The sequence below is a fragment of the Pelecanus crispus genome, chromosome 9 (assembly GCF_030463565.1).
Source record: "Pelecanus crispus isolate bPelCri1 chromosome 9, bPelCri1.pri, whole genome shotgun sequence".
NCBI lineage: Eukaryota > Metazoa > Chordata > Aves > Pelecaniformes > Pelecanidae > Pelecanus > Pelecanus crispus.
This window is the reverse complement of record NC_134651.1, coordinates 17,007,346-17,023,682: the sequence shown is the minus strand read 5'-3', so window position 1 is coordinate 17,023,682 and position 16,337 is coordinate 17,007,346. Positions and strand designations below refer to the sequence as shown.

At 40.5% G+C, this 16,337-nt stretch overlaps 1 protein-coding gene across 1 annotated transcript in view; it reads right to left on the bottom strand.

The window, feature by feature from the left end:
• The window catches only part of PLOD2 (procollagen-lysine,2-oxoglutarate 5-dioxygenase 2), a 56,756-nt gene that overhangs the window by 26,799 nt on the left and 13,620 nt on the right, over window positions 1-16,337 (bottom strand). Inside the window, exons 2-6 of the mRNA XM_075715952.1 lie at window positions 12,758-12,849; window positions 11,094-11,230; window positions 4,059-4,222; window positions 2,756-2,868; window positions 666-729 (exon numbers count right to left, since the gene is read on the bottom strand). Of these exons, the coding sequence (XP_075572067.1) occupies window positions 666-729; window positions 2,756-2,868; window positions 4,059-4,222; window positions 11,094-11,230; window positions 12,758-12,849 (570 nt within the window). The remainder of the gene's footprint in view (window positions 1-665; window positions 730-2,755; window positions 2,869-4,058; window positions 4,223-11,093; window positions 11,231-12,757; window positions 12,850-16,337) is intronic.

Here is a 16,337-nt window from a genome sequence, read left to right as displayed (position 1 = left end):
TGGAAGCTTTTGTTCATTTTTTTAACTAGATCTTGAATTCTAAGCTCTTTATGCTAGATAAGGTTACATCAAACTTCAGTGTTCGCCATCAGCAGCCTTCAGTATTTGAATAAAACCTGTTTTAAAAATAAAATTAATTTTGTGAAAATGCTATTTATAGAGAAATCATAGTTATTTCAGATATGATCTGACTATAAACAGCTGTTCCATAATTGGAGGTTAAAGGTAAGAAAGGAAGTTTGCACAGATACCAATTTTCAATTTAAATTCATAACAATTAAATAAAGGAAATTCAACATTACTCCATATTCCATTTCATTATGTATAGACATTTCCTTAAGAACATCTAAAATGCAATTTTAATTACCAATCTTACTCCTGTAATTAAGTATGTGAAAGGCAGATGGAAAAATGGTTCTTAACTTTGTATTTATTGCTAACTTCATTTATTGCAAATTATTTTTCCTATTTTAAATCAAATATTTTATCAATAGGAGAAATCAATTAATATTAAACCCAAAAGACCCGTAACTAACCTGGTAATCAGGTTCACCCATCCAAATATTTCTTTAAAACAAACATATGTTTAGGAAATTATATTCATGGTTAAGCAAAGAAAGCGTTAACAACAGTTAATAAAACACAGAACGTGATCATACACTTACCAACAGCTCCATTTAGGGTCTGAAAAATTGTACATTTGTGGTCCAAAGTAATGTTAATGCGTTCCTGAAATAAAAGTAGCAAAGATGTTGAGGCATTCTAAAAGCCAATGTTTTTACGGTAATGTTACAGTTATACTGTAGTGGCAGCAAGTAATCAGGCAAAACTACATATTCAGCTCTTAGATACAATTCTTAATTTTATACTTCTATATTCCTCAGTTGTGCAGCTGTATAGCAATCAGCTTTATATATGCAAAAACTTCATCTCAACTCGAAAGATAAAGGTCATAACTCTCCAAAGAAACTTCAATTTGGCAATACAAGCCACAGAAAATTTGTGTCTTATCTTAAAAAAAAAATTAACAAGTCTTGGCCAAGCAACAGAACATACCGTGTTTCACAGTCTCAAAAATACAAAAGCCAAATCTATGTATCATGTGAGAACAGAAAACACCACTGGCTTTAAAAAATGTTCCTAATACTGTATTAATAATCCTACTTAGATTCTTATTTGAAGTACCTTGTTTTGACATTTTAACATGTTGATCAAAGTATATAACCTTTAAAACACACTTAGAAACCCTTATACAGATAACACACTCTGCTTTGGTCTTCTAAGTTTTTCTTACATATTCTACAGCACTGGACATTACCATACAGAAAATTAGTGCTAATGTATAGTACAGTATCCCAAGCTAAGCGCTTGGAGGCATTGTGAATCACAGTGCAGTAGTGCACTGTGCAGAGGTACACATTTTCTGTCTAGAAGACAATCTGTTTAGACAGCTAATTATATTACTTCTGACTTCAGTGCAGAGTCAGCTTTAATGTCTCTACACCCTGTCCTTTCAATTGCATATCTCACATCTGACTGAACTTGCATAAAATCAATTCAAACATTAAAGGCTGGAAGGAATATCCAATGAGGAGCAGCTAAGGACTTTGGGCTTGTCTAGTTTGGAGCAAAGGAGGCTAACAGGCAACCTCATTGCTCTCTACAGCTTGCCGAATAGGGGAAGTGGAGAGAGAGGTGCTCATCTCTTCTCCCTGGGATCCAGTGACAGGATGCACAGGAATGGTTCAAAGCTGCACCAGAAGAGAATTAGACTGGACATTAGGAAGTATTTCTTTACTGAGAGGGTGGTCAGACACTGGAACAGGCTTCCTAGAGAGGTGGTCGATGCCCCATGCCTGTCAAGCGTTTAAGAAGCATTTGGACAATGCCCTTAATAATATGCTTTAACTTCTGGTCAGCCCCATATTGGTCAGGCAGTTGGACTAGATGATCATTGTAGGTCCCTTCCAACTGAAATATTGGATCCTATTCTATTTCTGTATCTGTACAGAAATTCTGCATCTGTATCTGATGTTTCAGGCATAACTTAATGGAAAAACATACATCTATTTCAGAAACTTCACATCTACCTTAAGCATACAAATGTTCAAAATCAACCTCAAAATTCTGCAGTATCAGCTTCTAAAAGTCTTTTTGCATCAATACATTGTTAACTTTCTTTAGCCCTCTTTTTCCAGCATAAAGGCCATGCCTCTAACATCTATCATGCTTTAATGCAGCAGAGAACTTTGTTAAGCTAGGGCACAGAAAGGTCTTCACGAAACATTTACAATGCAGCTTTATTGAACATATCTGCACAAAAAGCTGAAGAGTGACAGGCAGCTGCAGGCAGGATCTGAAATGGCAGCAAGCCAAAATATAAAACACTGGATCAGCAAGTAGTTCAGTGACACCCTGGAAAAATGCCACATTCTCCGGCTGTCAAACTGCCAAATACATGGGACGCTCATTGAGATGAATGTGTCCAATCATATACCTCAGAGCTATTATTTCTAACAACGAAGCACAACCTGCCTGGATTTGCAGACAGCCTGAAATAATATATCAAGTCATGACCTTTTGGAAGCCTGTTCGTCACTCCGACAGTAGGAACCTCCGGAGAACAAACACAACTGTCAACATGGCACTCAGGAATAAAGAGACAGCATTCCTTTTGTTTTTATCTCCTGATGTTTTATGAGGAGCAGCATGTTATTTCAAGCAGAAAGAAATGAGAAAGCCAGTTACTACCTACCCTTGCCAATGGGTCAATGTAGATTTTGGTGTAAAACAGCTGGTCATCATCATTATCCTGCAGATTCCATTGTTGCACAATACGATTTATATATGGAGCATAACCAATAAATCCTGCAATATCACACACACATAAGTTATTTCCATAATAGCACTCCTCTGCCAATGTTGTCCACCAGTCAGGGACTTCATTCTGACAGTTTGGTGCCAGCAAAGGAAAAGGATGAAATTCATACAACTTGGCTCAAAATCCAGTCTTCTTCCCATGATACGTACAGGTTCTGTTTTCAAGTCTTCATAATTATGGGTTATTTTTGTATTAATGCTATTTTAAGGGAAAAAATAGGAAACAGAGATCTGTTTAGGATGGTCCTGAGAATTCCAAAGCATGAGATTAGACTACTACTGTTCCCAAGAAGCCCATCTGTGGAAAAAGTTTCATTTTCATCAATCACTTCTTGCTGGCAGAGAAGCTTGAATCTAATACTGCCAGAACTACAAAGAGAATTCAAGTCAAAACCAATACACGTTATGTTTAAGTCAAAAGAAAAAAAGACAGGACAGATAGGTGAGGTAAAGAAGGCAGAAAAAGGAACAGGGACACTCCTAGATCTATATGCTGCCCGGGCACAAGGCACCTAGGAGAAGTGACATACTGTACTCTGTAGCAGATAAACAGTATCTGTGTCAGTGCATGTATGAATCAAATGCAAAATTATCATCAAAGCTAGCATTTAAAGGAGGACTCCAGAATTAACACACCATTGAGATTAACAGGAATAACTCACACTTCTCTTGGAGTGAACTGCCTAAGCCATGCTGACAGGCCATACAGAGCTACCAGCACATCTACACTGTATGCAGAGATCCCCAGGAACAAGGTAGCCAAGTCAGGAAATTTTGTGACCCAGCTAAACTGTGTCTATAAATGGCATGTACTGCTTTGACTGGACTTGTACACTAGATTGTTTCTGAAGTAGATTCAATCGGTGGCAACTGGGTCATCCCTGCACAGCATTTCATTGCAAGGCACGGGTGCTTGCTAGGCTGTTACTTTCTTTACCTGCTTTTTACAAGTTATTGCCAACAAATACTATGTAAGTTTGAATGAAAATGATTCTTGAGCACAGAAGAGGAGCTATTCAAGTGGGCAGGGAGAGGGGAAGAGGAGGTCAGCATATCCAGTCCCTGATTTTATACTTGGGGAATTCAGTAATAGTTCCACATACAAATACATAAAACAGATAACAGAAGTGAGTCATGTTCAAGTTCAAGAGTTTACTGTGTTCAAGAATCACACTTGCCTCCTGAGTTCAGGAATCGTTTTCCACTCCGGACAACAGGATACTTGTCAGCGAGCCGTTTATCCGGCCAAATTAGTCCTTCTGCTGCGAACACCACTTTATGATTAGTTTCCTGAAATTTCTTTAGCAGTTCTTCAGGGCCCCCCGCAAAGATAACATCATAGCTGAAAATAAAGAAAAGATATCCATTAGATTAGTTTTATTTTAATGCTTCTGTGTTCAAAACAACAAGTGCTTGGACTATTCAAATTTTTAAAATCATACACACAGTCCTTTTATTCCAAAAAGTGACTTATTAAATCATGTTTTACCACCATGTAAAAATGCTATACCCTTCTAGGAGAAAAACTTCAATCAATACTATTTATCTAATACAGCTTCCCCTTCTATTTACTTTTTTTTTTTTTTAATCTTCCACATTTTGGACATTCTTTTTCCTTCAGATTTTGTCTACCTGAAATTGATTTTCACATTTCATGTATTGTGAGTAAAAAAAAAAAAATATATTCTTCCCTTTAGAAAACTGTTTATGTTTTTACAAACAACAACAAAAAATTACCAAAACTTAGCAGATTAAATAGATTAGGACTGAAAGATGATTTAGGCGACTCACTAGGAAACTCTAGATGATCTTGCTCCAAAACACAATGGCACTGACCTTCTTCTGGAAAGTCTTATCAAGGATGTACTTAGCTATAACTCAATGAAGTCTACTTGCCCATAAACTTAAACTGTATTACATGCTGACAATATATAGATTTCTACTTCAACGTCTTCAATGTGCTGAAGACTTCAGAAGGCTCTAAACTTCACAATATCTATTTATGAAAAACTTCACCTGCCTTTATGTGTTCACCAGGTTTGACTCCCAACTCCTATTGAGGACAAAGACCTAAAGGTGCAGGGCTCATCTCTAAAAACAGCAGTTACTCACAGCTGAGGGTCAGCACTACCCCAAACAGAAAGAAACGTGCATGAGTTTGGCAAAGGGCATGTAAGAATGTAGTATCACAAGCCTAGTGCTTTCTTTTTAGAATCATAGAATGCCTTGGGTTGGAAGGGACCTTTAGAGGTCATCTAGCCCAAGCCCCCTGCAGTGAGCAGGGACAGCTTTAACCAGATCAGGTTGCTCAGAGCCCCGTCCAACCTGACCTGGAATGTTTCTAGGGATGGGGCCTCCACCACCTCTCTGGGCAACCCCTTCCAGTGCTTCACTACCCTCATTGTAAAAAAATGTCTTCCTTATTTCTTCCTCCTTTAGTTTAAAACCATTACTCCTTGTCCTGTCACAACAGGCCTTGCTAAAAAGATTGCCCCCATCCTTCCTAAAGGCCCCCTTTAAGTACTAAAAGGCTGCAATAAGGTCTCCTCGCAGCCTTCTCTTCTCCAGGCTCAACAACCCCAACTCTCTCAGCCTGTCCTCGTAGGAGAGGTGCTCCAGCCCTCGGATCATTTCTGTGGCCCTTCTCTGGACCCGCTCCAACAGGTCCATGTCCTTCTTGTGCTGAGGGCCCCAGAGCTGGACGCAGGGCTCCAGGTGAGGTCTCGCCAGAGCAGAGCAGAGGGGCAGAATCACCTCCCTCGACCTGCTGGCCACGCTGCTTTTGATGCAGCCCAGGATACAGTTGGCTTTCTGGGCTGCAAGTGCACACTGTTGGCTCATGTCCAGCTTTTCATCCACCAGTACCCCCAAGTCCTTCTCCGCAGGGCTGCTCTCAATCCCTTCATCCCCCAGCCTGTATTGATATTGGGGGTTGCCCAGATCCAGGTGCAGGACCTTGCACTTGGCCTTGTTGAACCTCATGAGGTTCACACAGGCCCACCTCTCCAGCTTGTCCAGGTCCCTTTGGATGACATCTCGTCCTTCTGGCGTGTCAACTGCACCACTCAGCTTGGTCGTCTGCAAACTTGCTGAGGGTGCACTTAATCCCACTGTCTATGTCATTGATGAAGATATTAAACAGCACTGGTCCCAGTACAGATGCCTGAGGGACTCCACTTGTCACTGGTCCCCATATGGACATTGAGCCATTGACCACTACCCTCTGGACACAACCATTCAACCAATTCCTTATCCACTGAACAGTCCACCCATCAAATCCGTATCTCCCCAATTTCCCTTATTCCAGTCAGCCAGGGACTTCACCTGACTGCCATGACTTTTCCAATATCATGGAGAGTGTTGTTGAACCACATCTAAATCAATGCCTCTGGAAAAAAAACAAATCAACCAACCGAAACCTCAAAATATGTATAAATTATTAAATTATTCAGAGTATAAGGTTCCTTTGTTTGTACTTGAGATTTACATATAAAAGCATTAATGTGCCAACCACTTCAAGTTCATTTCACACAGCATGAAACCATGACTCAGTAATATTGGAATCATGTCATAGATCAGTCTCTAGCTGAAGAAGCACAATATTTGTATTTAATGGCAGCACCTCAGCCTCACAGCTTCCTTATCTGAATGCAGGTATATTCTTACTCCACACATCTACCTTAGTAACTAAAAATCATCATCCCTGATATAGGGCAAAGAAATGGTACAGCTACAGCTAAAATCAAAAAGTCTAAACTTGACCAAGGTTTTGTTTTTGCAAAGTCTTTTAGCTGGGTTAAGAAGGACAGCAGTACCCCCACCTGCACTACATAGAACTTTTTGCATTGCAATGTACTACTCAGCAATAGTGCCAACAGATCAACCATTACTGACTTCTGGCACTTCTTTATTACAGTTCTGAAATTATTTTAAACATCCTTTCTTCAAAGGGGATGTCATGCAATCGGCCTAAGAGAACTGAACAACAGCTGGTTTACAAATGCAAAAGAGAAGATTTCCACTGCAGAGCAAAGTATGAACCCTGGAGAGGAAGTTATGTTATGTAGTCTATATAAAGTGAGTTTCCAAAAACTCTCACTGTTTTGTTTTTCTGTAACTTTGGCAGAATAACATATGAAAAAATACTGTACATTTTGGAGCTTCCCCAGTTTTGCAAAAACTCCCTGTTTCTGCCCAAATATACAGGAGTACACTTCCCTCCCTTTTCCATTCAATTGGTGTAGCCCAATTCAAAGCCAGAATGAAGAACAAGCAAGAAACAGGAGACAAGCTGAAGACAGACAAAAACAGAGATTTGTCTGAGGCTTTAACTTAATAGCTTATGGCAGGCTGGGCTTCTCGTCTTTGATCAGGTTAGTGCTGCTGCTGCAATGACTTACAGCTGCAGGAAGGAACCAAACTCCCCTGGAACATTGCTTCCAAGGACTGTCATTCTGGAAAAGAAAGCCAAAGTTGAGCAACATGCTGGGCTAGCCACAGGCTCTGCTTGTGAAAGGGATATGCTACTTAATACAGCACAGTTTATAATACCAAGCACAGTACAGAGCTGCTAAACTGCATTACCAATTATTGTAAACTTTACACATTAATGGATATTATGCAGGAGTATGAATCCAGCATGGACCTACATTTTCCATGAATTTTCATGGGCCTCTGTTTTGTCAAGAGGTGACTTACTGCCACCAGACCTCCTCCCAGGCAGGACCTCCACCAGCCGCCCACCCCTCACTGCCAGTCTCCCCATCAGCTGCTTTATGAGGCTTCTGCTTTTCTCTCCAGCCAACAGGAACACTTCTAGAGTCAAACTAAAATCTATAAATCCATCATTTGCCTTGCCTACCTGCTATGTCAGATTATGTTCCGTCTATCTAGCACTCAACTCCTACTGTGAGGGAAGATTGACCTCAGGTCTACACCACTAAGACCATCACAAAATGGGTCCCAGGACTATCCTTGACAGTTTGTCCTGTTATTATAGGTGATGTACATGACTTACTTTAAACAGGGCTTCAACATTTGATGGAGAGAAAAAGTGTGGATATATCCAGAAAAAAGCAGGCTGCCTTGGCAAGCTGGAAAAGCTCAGATACTCTTCTTTTACTTACTCTTCATAAATCCTTTCAATTAAGTAGAAAGCAAGAAGAAAGGGGGGAAAAAAAAAAAAGAAAAAAAAACCCAGAAAGTTTCCACAACTCCAATCCCATTTCCTGAAGCTCCCAGATGGCAGATGCTTGGGGCTGGAATCCACCCACCCCTCCTCCTCTTTTGCAGCAGCAAAGCACCCTGGCCACACATCCAGCACTCTCAGCAACAAAGGGGAAAGGGTGATGGCGGCTTGGGTCCTCTAGAATTGAACATGCAACTTTTGAATCCACAACTTTTATAACAACAAGGACATGCTACTGTTGGAGCTGCAGGTTAAGAACTCAAAATACAAACAAGTGAGGGCTCGCTAGTAACCAGCAATTCAAGACCCGGATTTCATCCTATTTAACTGGACTGTTCAGCCACACGGCCATTTTGTCATTTACACTGTATCTCTGCCAGGATCATACTTCATGTAGAAATGTACTTATCCCTCACTTTCTGACAAATGTTTGGAAAAAAGAAAAAAAAAAAAAAAGAAAAAAGGAAAAAAACCCACAAAAAAACTGAGAGGCTTCAAAAGTCTTCCATGATACAAATAGATGGCTGTGCGAGTTCTGGATGAACAATCACAGCATCAACCATTTTATCCAGTCTACACTGGCCATTAGCCAGTTCAATCTGAAATGGTCCAAAGTAAACCAGAGGTTAGCTCTCGCAAAAACAAGCCTAATTTAAACAGCATTCCATCTGCAGGCAAACCATTTTGCTACCTGCACCTCGACACAAGCTGTCCACAAAAGAAGTTCCAACTATTTCCAGAATTGTGAGGCATATAAAAAACCTGCTAAAAAAAAAGGCAAGAAGCTAAGTTCAAGTAAACAGTTCACTAAAAATTATTTGCCTACTCACAGTAAGTAAACCAGACATTTCCTTCCCCCCCTCAAGATTAATATTCCAAATGCTTCACAATAAATATAATGGAAAACACTTTAAAAAGAAAGGAAGTTCACTATACTTGTCTTTTTCCAAACTTACTGCTACATTGATTAACATTTAAATCGCAAACCAGGATTCCTGGAAATGGAAAAGCTCATTAGAATTAAAACATAATGCTAGAATCAGCAAACCATTTTTTTCTCCTATTTGGAATCAGTTCCACTGGCTTTAAATCAATATGTACTTGGGATTATGGACCTCAAGAACTTGGGAGGCCTTAAATACCATGATTTTTCATGGCAAGAAAGATTATGGCATCTCCACTTCAACACACAGGTCCTCTGTACTCTCTCATCCATGCCAGCAGACAGCCTGCCCCCTAAGAGAATAAGTTATGTTGGAGAAAAAAAACTGAGCTATACCCAAATCTGATAACAAATTTGCATATTTTACCATATAGGGAGAAAATAGTGATGAATCAGGATAATAAATTTGAAAACAAAGAAATTCAATGTAAGTAGCAAACATTTGAGAAACATTTGATCCATCTGAACATTCAGTAAAGAACAAAATAATCTCCCAAATTATTCTTAAGAAGTTGTAGTTATTGCATGATCAGCAGAACACCACTGTGAACAAACATGCAATATATTTACTTTCAGAAAGATACTTTTTCTACTTACCAAATGCAAAACTGATCAAGTCAATAAGAAAAAAAATTTAAAACCGAATGCATACCTACAAACTGCTACTTTTACTGTCAATTAAGTGTACAAAGAACATACTCAGTGTAATAAGTTTCCCTTATAAAGCTTGTTCATAAATTGGTTAAGATGATTTAGACACTGGCTTTCTAGCTCTATCTTCTACTTATCACAAGAGGTTAAAATTAAAAAAGAAAACTGAGTAGCATCTTTAAATTTGCTACCAGTTTAGCAGGCTACTCCAACTTCCCTGAACTCTTAACTTACGCAAAACAACAAAGGAACTTTCCAGCAAATACCACTGTCAGACCACTTTCTCTCTTGTGACATCTGCTGTACAAATCCTGCCGAATCTCTAAGTTGCAAAAGGGTCCCTAAAATTCTTCAGCTATCAAATTTTAAAAAGCAAGTAAATTTGAAAAGCAGGTTAAAAGATGAAAGAACATTCTGGAGGTGTCATTCCAACGTGGCTCGGTAACAGCAGCACGAATTCATGCACGAACATCTCCAAGCTTGCGCTCAGCTACCTCCCCAAGGCTGCCTGTCTGCGATCAGGGCTTCATGTCCCCAGTTCGGGACTTGGTCCCGTACCTTCCTTCCAGCGGTTCTTTTTAGAACTGTGAGCCTGCTCTGGTTAACGCTAGGATGGAAGAGCTTGGCGGCTGCTGTGAGCTGGATTCTTAACTGCTCTGATCACGTGTTTGTCACAGGAGCAAAAGAACAGGAGGGGGGGGGGGGGGGGGGGGGGGGGGGGAAAGCAGAGGGAAGCAATGGAAAAAGTGGGATTTTAACATGTTTGAGCTCCCCGTTCTCTGTCGCAGGGAAAAACCTCTCTGGCCTCCAGTGAGGGTGTCCAAGCATAGCTGTGCTATGAGCTATAATCTGGCACCTGCAGCAGCACTGTCTCTCCATCCTTCCATCACACAGACAGCACAGGCGTCAAGGGTATAGCTGGCACCAAGCCAGTTTCAGTTCTCTAACATGTAAAAGAAGTTCTTCTGTCAGGTGCTTTGCTCAGAGGCCCATTTTCCAGCTTCCTCCATATTCCATGTCACTTCATGGAACAAGATCGCGCTCTGGTCCCTACTGGCCACTTTATTTCTGGAGCTGCTTTTGCTCCCCCCACATTCCATCCTCCCAGCCCACAGCCACGTCCTGCCCTCACCGCAGCTGAACAGGGAGAGGACAAATGCTTGCCTAAAAGCCTGTCAGCTCCCCATAACACTTTTCACCCCCTCGAGGCAGCAGAACTATGAACAACTCTTACATCTGTAAATCCGTTTAAAAGCAACGATTGCTCCAAGAGCGATCTACTACTTTCATGAATGGAGAAAAATGGAAGCAAACTCTCTCAAATAAACAGTGAGGAGGAAAAGCAGCATGCAACTTTCAGCATGTCACAGCAGCTACTTTTGCATGCCTACCCAAACTAAAATGTAAAGGCAACAAGCCAGGTTTGCTCACCATTCAACAAACATTACAACCAAGTCCTCTTGATCAGCATAGCTTTCTATGCCTTCTTTCAGCAGTCGAACTTTCTGCCCTCCGCCAATAGAGTTAGGCAGCTCACCACCTTTCCACTCTTCACCTTTTCCAAGTACCTGGAATAAGAAAAAAGCACTTTTTGCTCGTACCCAAAACCAAGAGGCTTTTTAAAGCAGACCCTTATTGAAAACAGATGTTAAAGCAGAAGCAACACATTCAAGCATAGCAAGCCAGCATTTCCAGCATCAGAAGTTTTCCATGTCTGAAGCAGCATTCAGCACAATGACATCACTGCAAAAACACGAGACACATTTCTTAACCAAATAAGAATCAAGCAATTGCCTGCTACCATCATTTATTCAAATGTGTCTCCTTCAGGGCGGGGCGGGGGGGGGAGGAATAAAAAGAAAAAAGCTAATAGCTGTTTCAAAATTTGTATTAGAAAAACATTCTGAATGAGACCTTTAGAAGTCAATAAAATCACTTTAGGAACAGGAAGTATCACAGACTTTGTGGATCACGGTATTACTAATACAAATTGCAAGCTTCAGTCATTCTGAAATCCCTCCAAAACACTTTTGTACTAAGAAAGGATAGCTTCCCCAATATACAGCTGGCTGCTAAAATCAGCTGAACAAAATTCCTCCCTAGCCAAGCACTATAGCAAATTCCATCTCAAAAACAAAAACAAAAAAACCAAACAATACCCTTATACTTTTTGTGGGTTTTGAGCATAGTATTTTTGGAACTCATAAAGCCTGGAAGAACTACACTGCACAACGTTTTGGACAAATCTGCAAAGCTAATAGATGTATCCAGATCTCAGGCTTCTCGGGTGCTTTAGCACAGCATTATCATATTAGGAAAGGTTCTCTTGGTCTTCCAAGTTCAGTGGCAGAAGTCAAACTTCAGAGACCCAAATAATTTCCTATTTATATTGTCGACACTGTGGTAAGTAAGCAAGCAGCAAAATTTCGTAACACCATCTGAATTCCTGGATTTTGTCTTGCACAACCAATTTGTGGGGAAAGTTTAGAAGGTGGTTAGTGTGCTCCCTTTTTCCCAAGGTCATGTGGAAGCCAACCTCAGTACATGACATACAGAGATGAGGAGCAAGGCAGAAAATGCTGGCAAGAATGATAGAAATGTTTTTTCCTCTCGAAGAATTACAAGATCTTGGGAAACACAGTGAAACTTTCAGTTGTGACCCTCCCTCCCTCCCCGCAGGAAGGATCCAGCCTTGTTTAAGGAGGGAGGAGACATCCAAAGCCCTCTGAATGCAGTGCAGCTTCCAGAAATATTCATGCAAACAAAATTAGCTACACTGAAAAGCAAGGTTATATGACAAATCATAACAGAACCTGTAAGTGACTGAGGATGCTGATCACAATAACTTCTAATCTGCAAAACAGCTCCTAAGGCAGTGGAAGAAGCAACCTCCCGTGGTCGTTCAGAGGGGGACCAGCAGGTAAGCAACAGGGACATCAGCAGGGCCCCATGCAAGTGCCCTACCTGCACATGAGCTCTGGAATTGTTTTATGTTGCCCCAGCACGCAAGGAAGCTAAGGCAACCTCAGTTGCTATTGCACTTTCTGTCTTAAAGGCTGTATAGTATGAATATTTGGTATGAAAACATACAATACCTTTACTGTGTAGTTGAAGTGCTTTGCAGTTTGCATGAAACGGTGAAAGCCATCAGTTTCTTTAGTTGCTACAGTAAAAACTACTAGTTTATCTGAGGGAGAAAAAGAAGCAACATGTATTAATATGTTTTCAGGCCACAGTTTACAACAAAAAAATGCACTGAACAGCACTGGATCAAGGGGCTTTATGACTTGCCTGCATCTCATTCAAAGATAGGAGGCAAACACACTGTCGTATTATAGGTGTGAGACATTATCAAATACGAACTGCTATGGACAAGGGTGCTGTATTTAAAATTATCCTCAGGAAGACGAAGCAAAGAAATCTATCTACTCTATAAACAACTAGCTCAATACATGAAAACAAAGCTAGTATGACTACTGGACAGGAAGGAATCTTCAAAAGAAAAATATCTTATTACTTTTCAGTCTGAGCTAATCCTGTGACCTCTTATCAGAGGACTGAATGGTACCAGAGAACTTCACCCAACCTCAGAAACTCCCCTGAAAGCAAGTCGTTCATATTCTTCATGAAAACAGGGCGGAAAAAAACCAACCATGGAAATCAGTCCCCCAACAGGTAGCATTTAGTGCTTTTAAGTCCTTGGGCAGAGACAAAAGAGTAAGGTTGGTGTTTTTATTCAGAGCCTCTGTAAATTATACCAGTGCTAATTTTGCCGTCTTACTGCATGGAGGCAAATGACCGTGCAACCAATTTCCTTTTCATATCCCAGGGCTTTCGACATAGTTCAAATGAGGCCGTGAATTCCCACTAAACAGCTTCCCCATTAAACTACTGAACAAGATTCAGCACACTATGCAATATGCTGCATAATCAAGGTACATAATTCAAAGCTATGAGAAAGACAGTACCCTTATCCAACATCAAGTATTTAATCAGACCAGCCTGGATCCCAGAGCTCATTGCAGTTCCCCAATTTGGTCTGAGTTCAAGCAACAGCTGCCCTCTATACAGAGCCCATGAGATCAATCCTTACAAGAAAGTAAAATTAATCGCCTCTAATGAGCATTCCAGACACAGTGCCTGTTGTTGCTTCACTGTCCCAAAAAACATCCTCTGGGTTTATCTTCACCAGCACAGTAGCATGCGCTAGGAGTGGCTTCTGCGAAAAACATTCCTATTAACCCTTCAGCCTGGTTCACCATCACAGACTTAGCAGCCCTCAGACACCCAAGATGTCATCCTGAGTGTATTCAAATCAATCACCACTTCCCATTTTGTTTTATTTGACACCCGCAAAATTAACACACAAGATGACGATCCACTTCCAACTTTGCAGAAGAAACGCACCTTGCTAGTTACTCATGCGATACTCTGCAGCCAAGTACCAGGGTACTTCAAGTGTACCTCTGCTCAGTCATGTAAGAACACAGACATAGTTTGCAGAACAGCATAAAAAACAGATGTTCTAATGAAATTCAAGCCTGTCTAAAATAGCCACAGGAGGCAAACTATGGAGACTAGTCTCAGGAGCCACTGATATTTTTTCCGCTGAAATACAGCTTAGATTCAGCACTAGTCAACAGGTCACTTCCAAGAACACCCCTACCAAGTCAGACAGTGGTCTGGCTAGGGCATCCTCAGTAGCAGCTATAACAGCGCACATGAGGAAAAGCAAGGATAAGACAAGCACATACGATGCTTTCTCTGCTTTTTCTACCAGTCTCAGTTTATGGGTTTTCCTGACCTGGATGGGGTTTTCCATATATTCCGAAATACTCAGTCCACTTTGTGACCTTGCTCTTACCTAGTCACTCCTTGAACTGATGTAACCTTTAAGCAGTGACAGCACCATGTGCCCAGTACCTACTCAACCCTCCCCTCCCCCCCAAAAAAAAAAAACCAAAAAAAACCCAATCTTCTGTGACTTGAGTAGGGGTCCTGCAGTTTTTATGACACAGACCAAGTTCTTCAACTACAGACAACATCTCTACCTGCCCTCCCCACCACACAAAATTTTGCAGATTTCTCTCACATCCTGCCACAGCTTTTTTGTTTTAGCTCCTTTTGCTCAATAGTTCTAGCGAAGATTTTAACTGCTGGCTCTACTGAACCAGCCTGATACTCCTGCAATACAATACACAGCAAAGAAGAAACTGAAAATACTTGAAATGCTTCAATCAACTCCACTTGAACACCCAAAAATTTTGGTAAGACCGTCTAACAAGATTAATTGAGCCATCTTTTTCTTACTTAAGTGTTAGCAGTCTTGTAGGCAAGAACCAGAAGAAAATCCCATGAGTACATCTCAGAAGAGCAGAACCTCCACAGAGGAGGTGCAATGCGTTCACAGACACAGACTCACTGATAGACATAAACACAACAATAATGGTTCAGTACCTTCAAAATTGTTTATTCTAAAGGCCATGCAATCTAAAGTAATTCTACAGGAGTCACCACAGAATGAATAGAGAACGTGGTATCTTAGACTATGACTAAAACAGAACTGAAGACAGAAGATAGGATTTTTCTCTATGGAACGGATTAAGTTATGATTAATTTTTTGTTCAAGCACTGCATTTTCAAATTAGAGGGAACTGGGAAAATCTGATCATACCAGACTGCATCCCCAAGCCAAATGAATCCATTATTGAAAGTTTCTTAGGTGACCGGTCAAGCACTGACTATAACCATGAAATTTGGTTTGGGGTAGACATATTTCACTCCTACCCCTTCCCTGAGGAATGCTAACAGCAAGGATTTAAAAAAATCTGTACTTGACAACATGATGTACATGACAAAATGCAAGCTGCATCAGATTCCTCCCATGGTCACTAACTCAAAGGAAGTATTAAATCAACATACAACTACAGTCTGGCAAGCAAAAAAATCATTTACCATTCTTTATGGGATATTGTTACTCTCTTTTAATGGAACTCACAGTAATTCCACCTATACATTGCTCATGTATTTCAAGATTCACTACAGAGCCTGGTATATTACTTGAGTTTTGTGGAGCAGGAGGCAAGAGACTCATGTGCCAAATCATAAGAGATTTCAGCCTGAGCTATATAAAATGGGGAAAGCTGAGCAGACAAATAATGCAGTTTATATTGACATGAAACTGCAAGAGAACCTGTATTACACTCACAGCCAGTGAAGCAATCTAGTGCAGGCTTCCTGAGTCAGGTTTGCAAACAGTCACAGAACAAACAGGAAGCTATTTTTATAAAGGTATTATTCACACTGGTAATTTTTTCTTTTTAGCGTACTTGCCAATCGTCAATTTTTTAAAATTACAGATGAAGAGGTTTAAAAGGCTTTATTTTCGTGTCTCTGCTGCACCACAGAATTTTAGCTGCGTGTGGTACTTAAATAATTAAGTGCAGCGGAAGTGTAGTTATAGCATTTAGAGTCCATTTAGAATTAGAGTTTCTTTCTGGACTATCTAGTCTTTGCTGGGGTTTTTTTTGGGGGTGGTGGGCTTTTTGTTTGGGCTTGTTTTGTGGGTTTTCTTTAAAGTAATCTGTGTCTGACCAAAGAGCAGAAACATGCTTTTATTCGGTATATAGTGTGTGTGTAAAGAGACAATGCAAAGTACATTAAATGATAGTTATT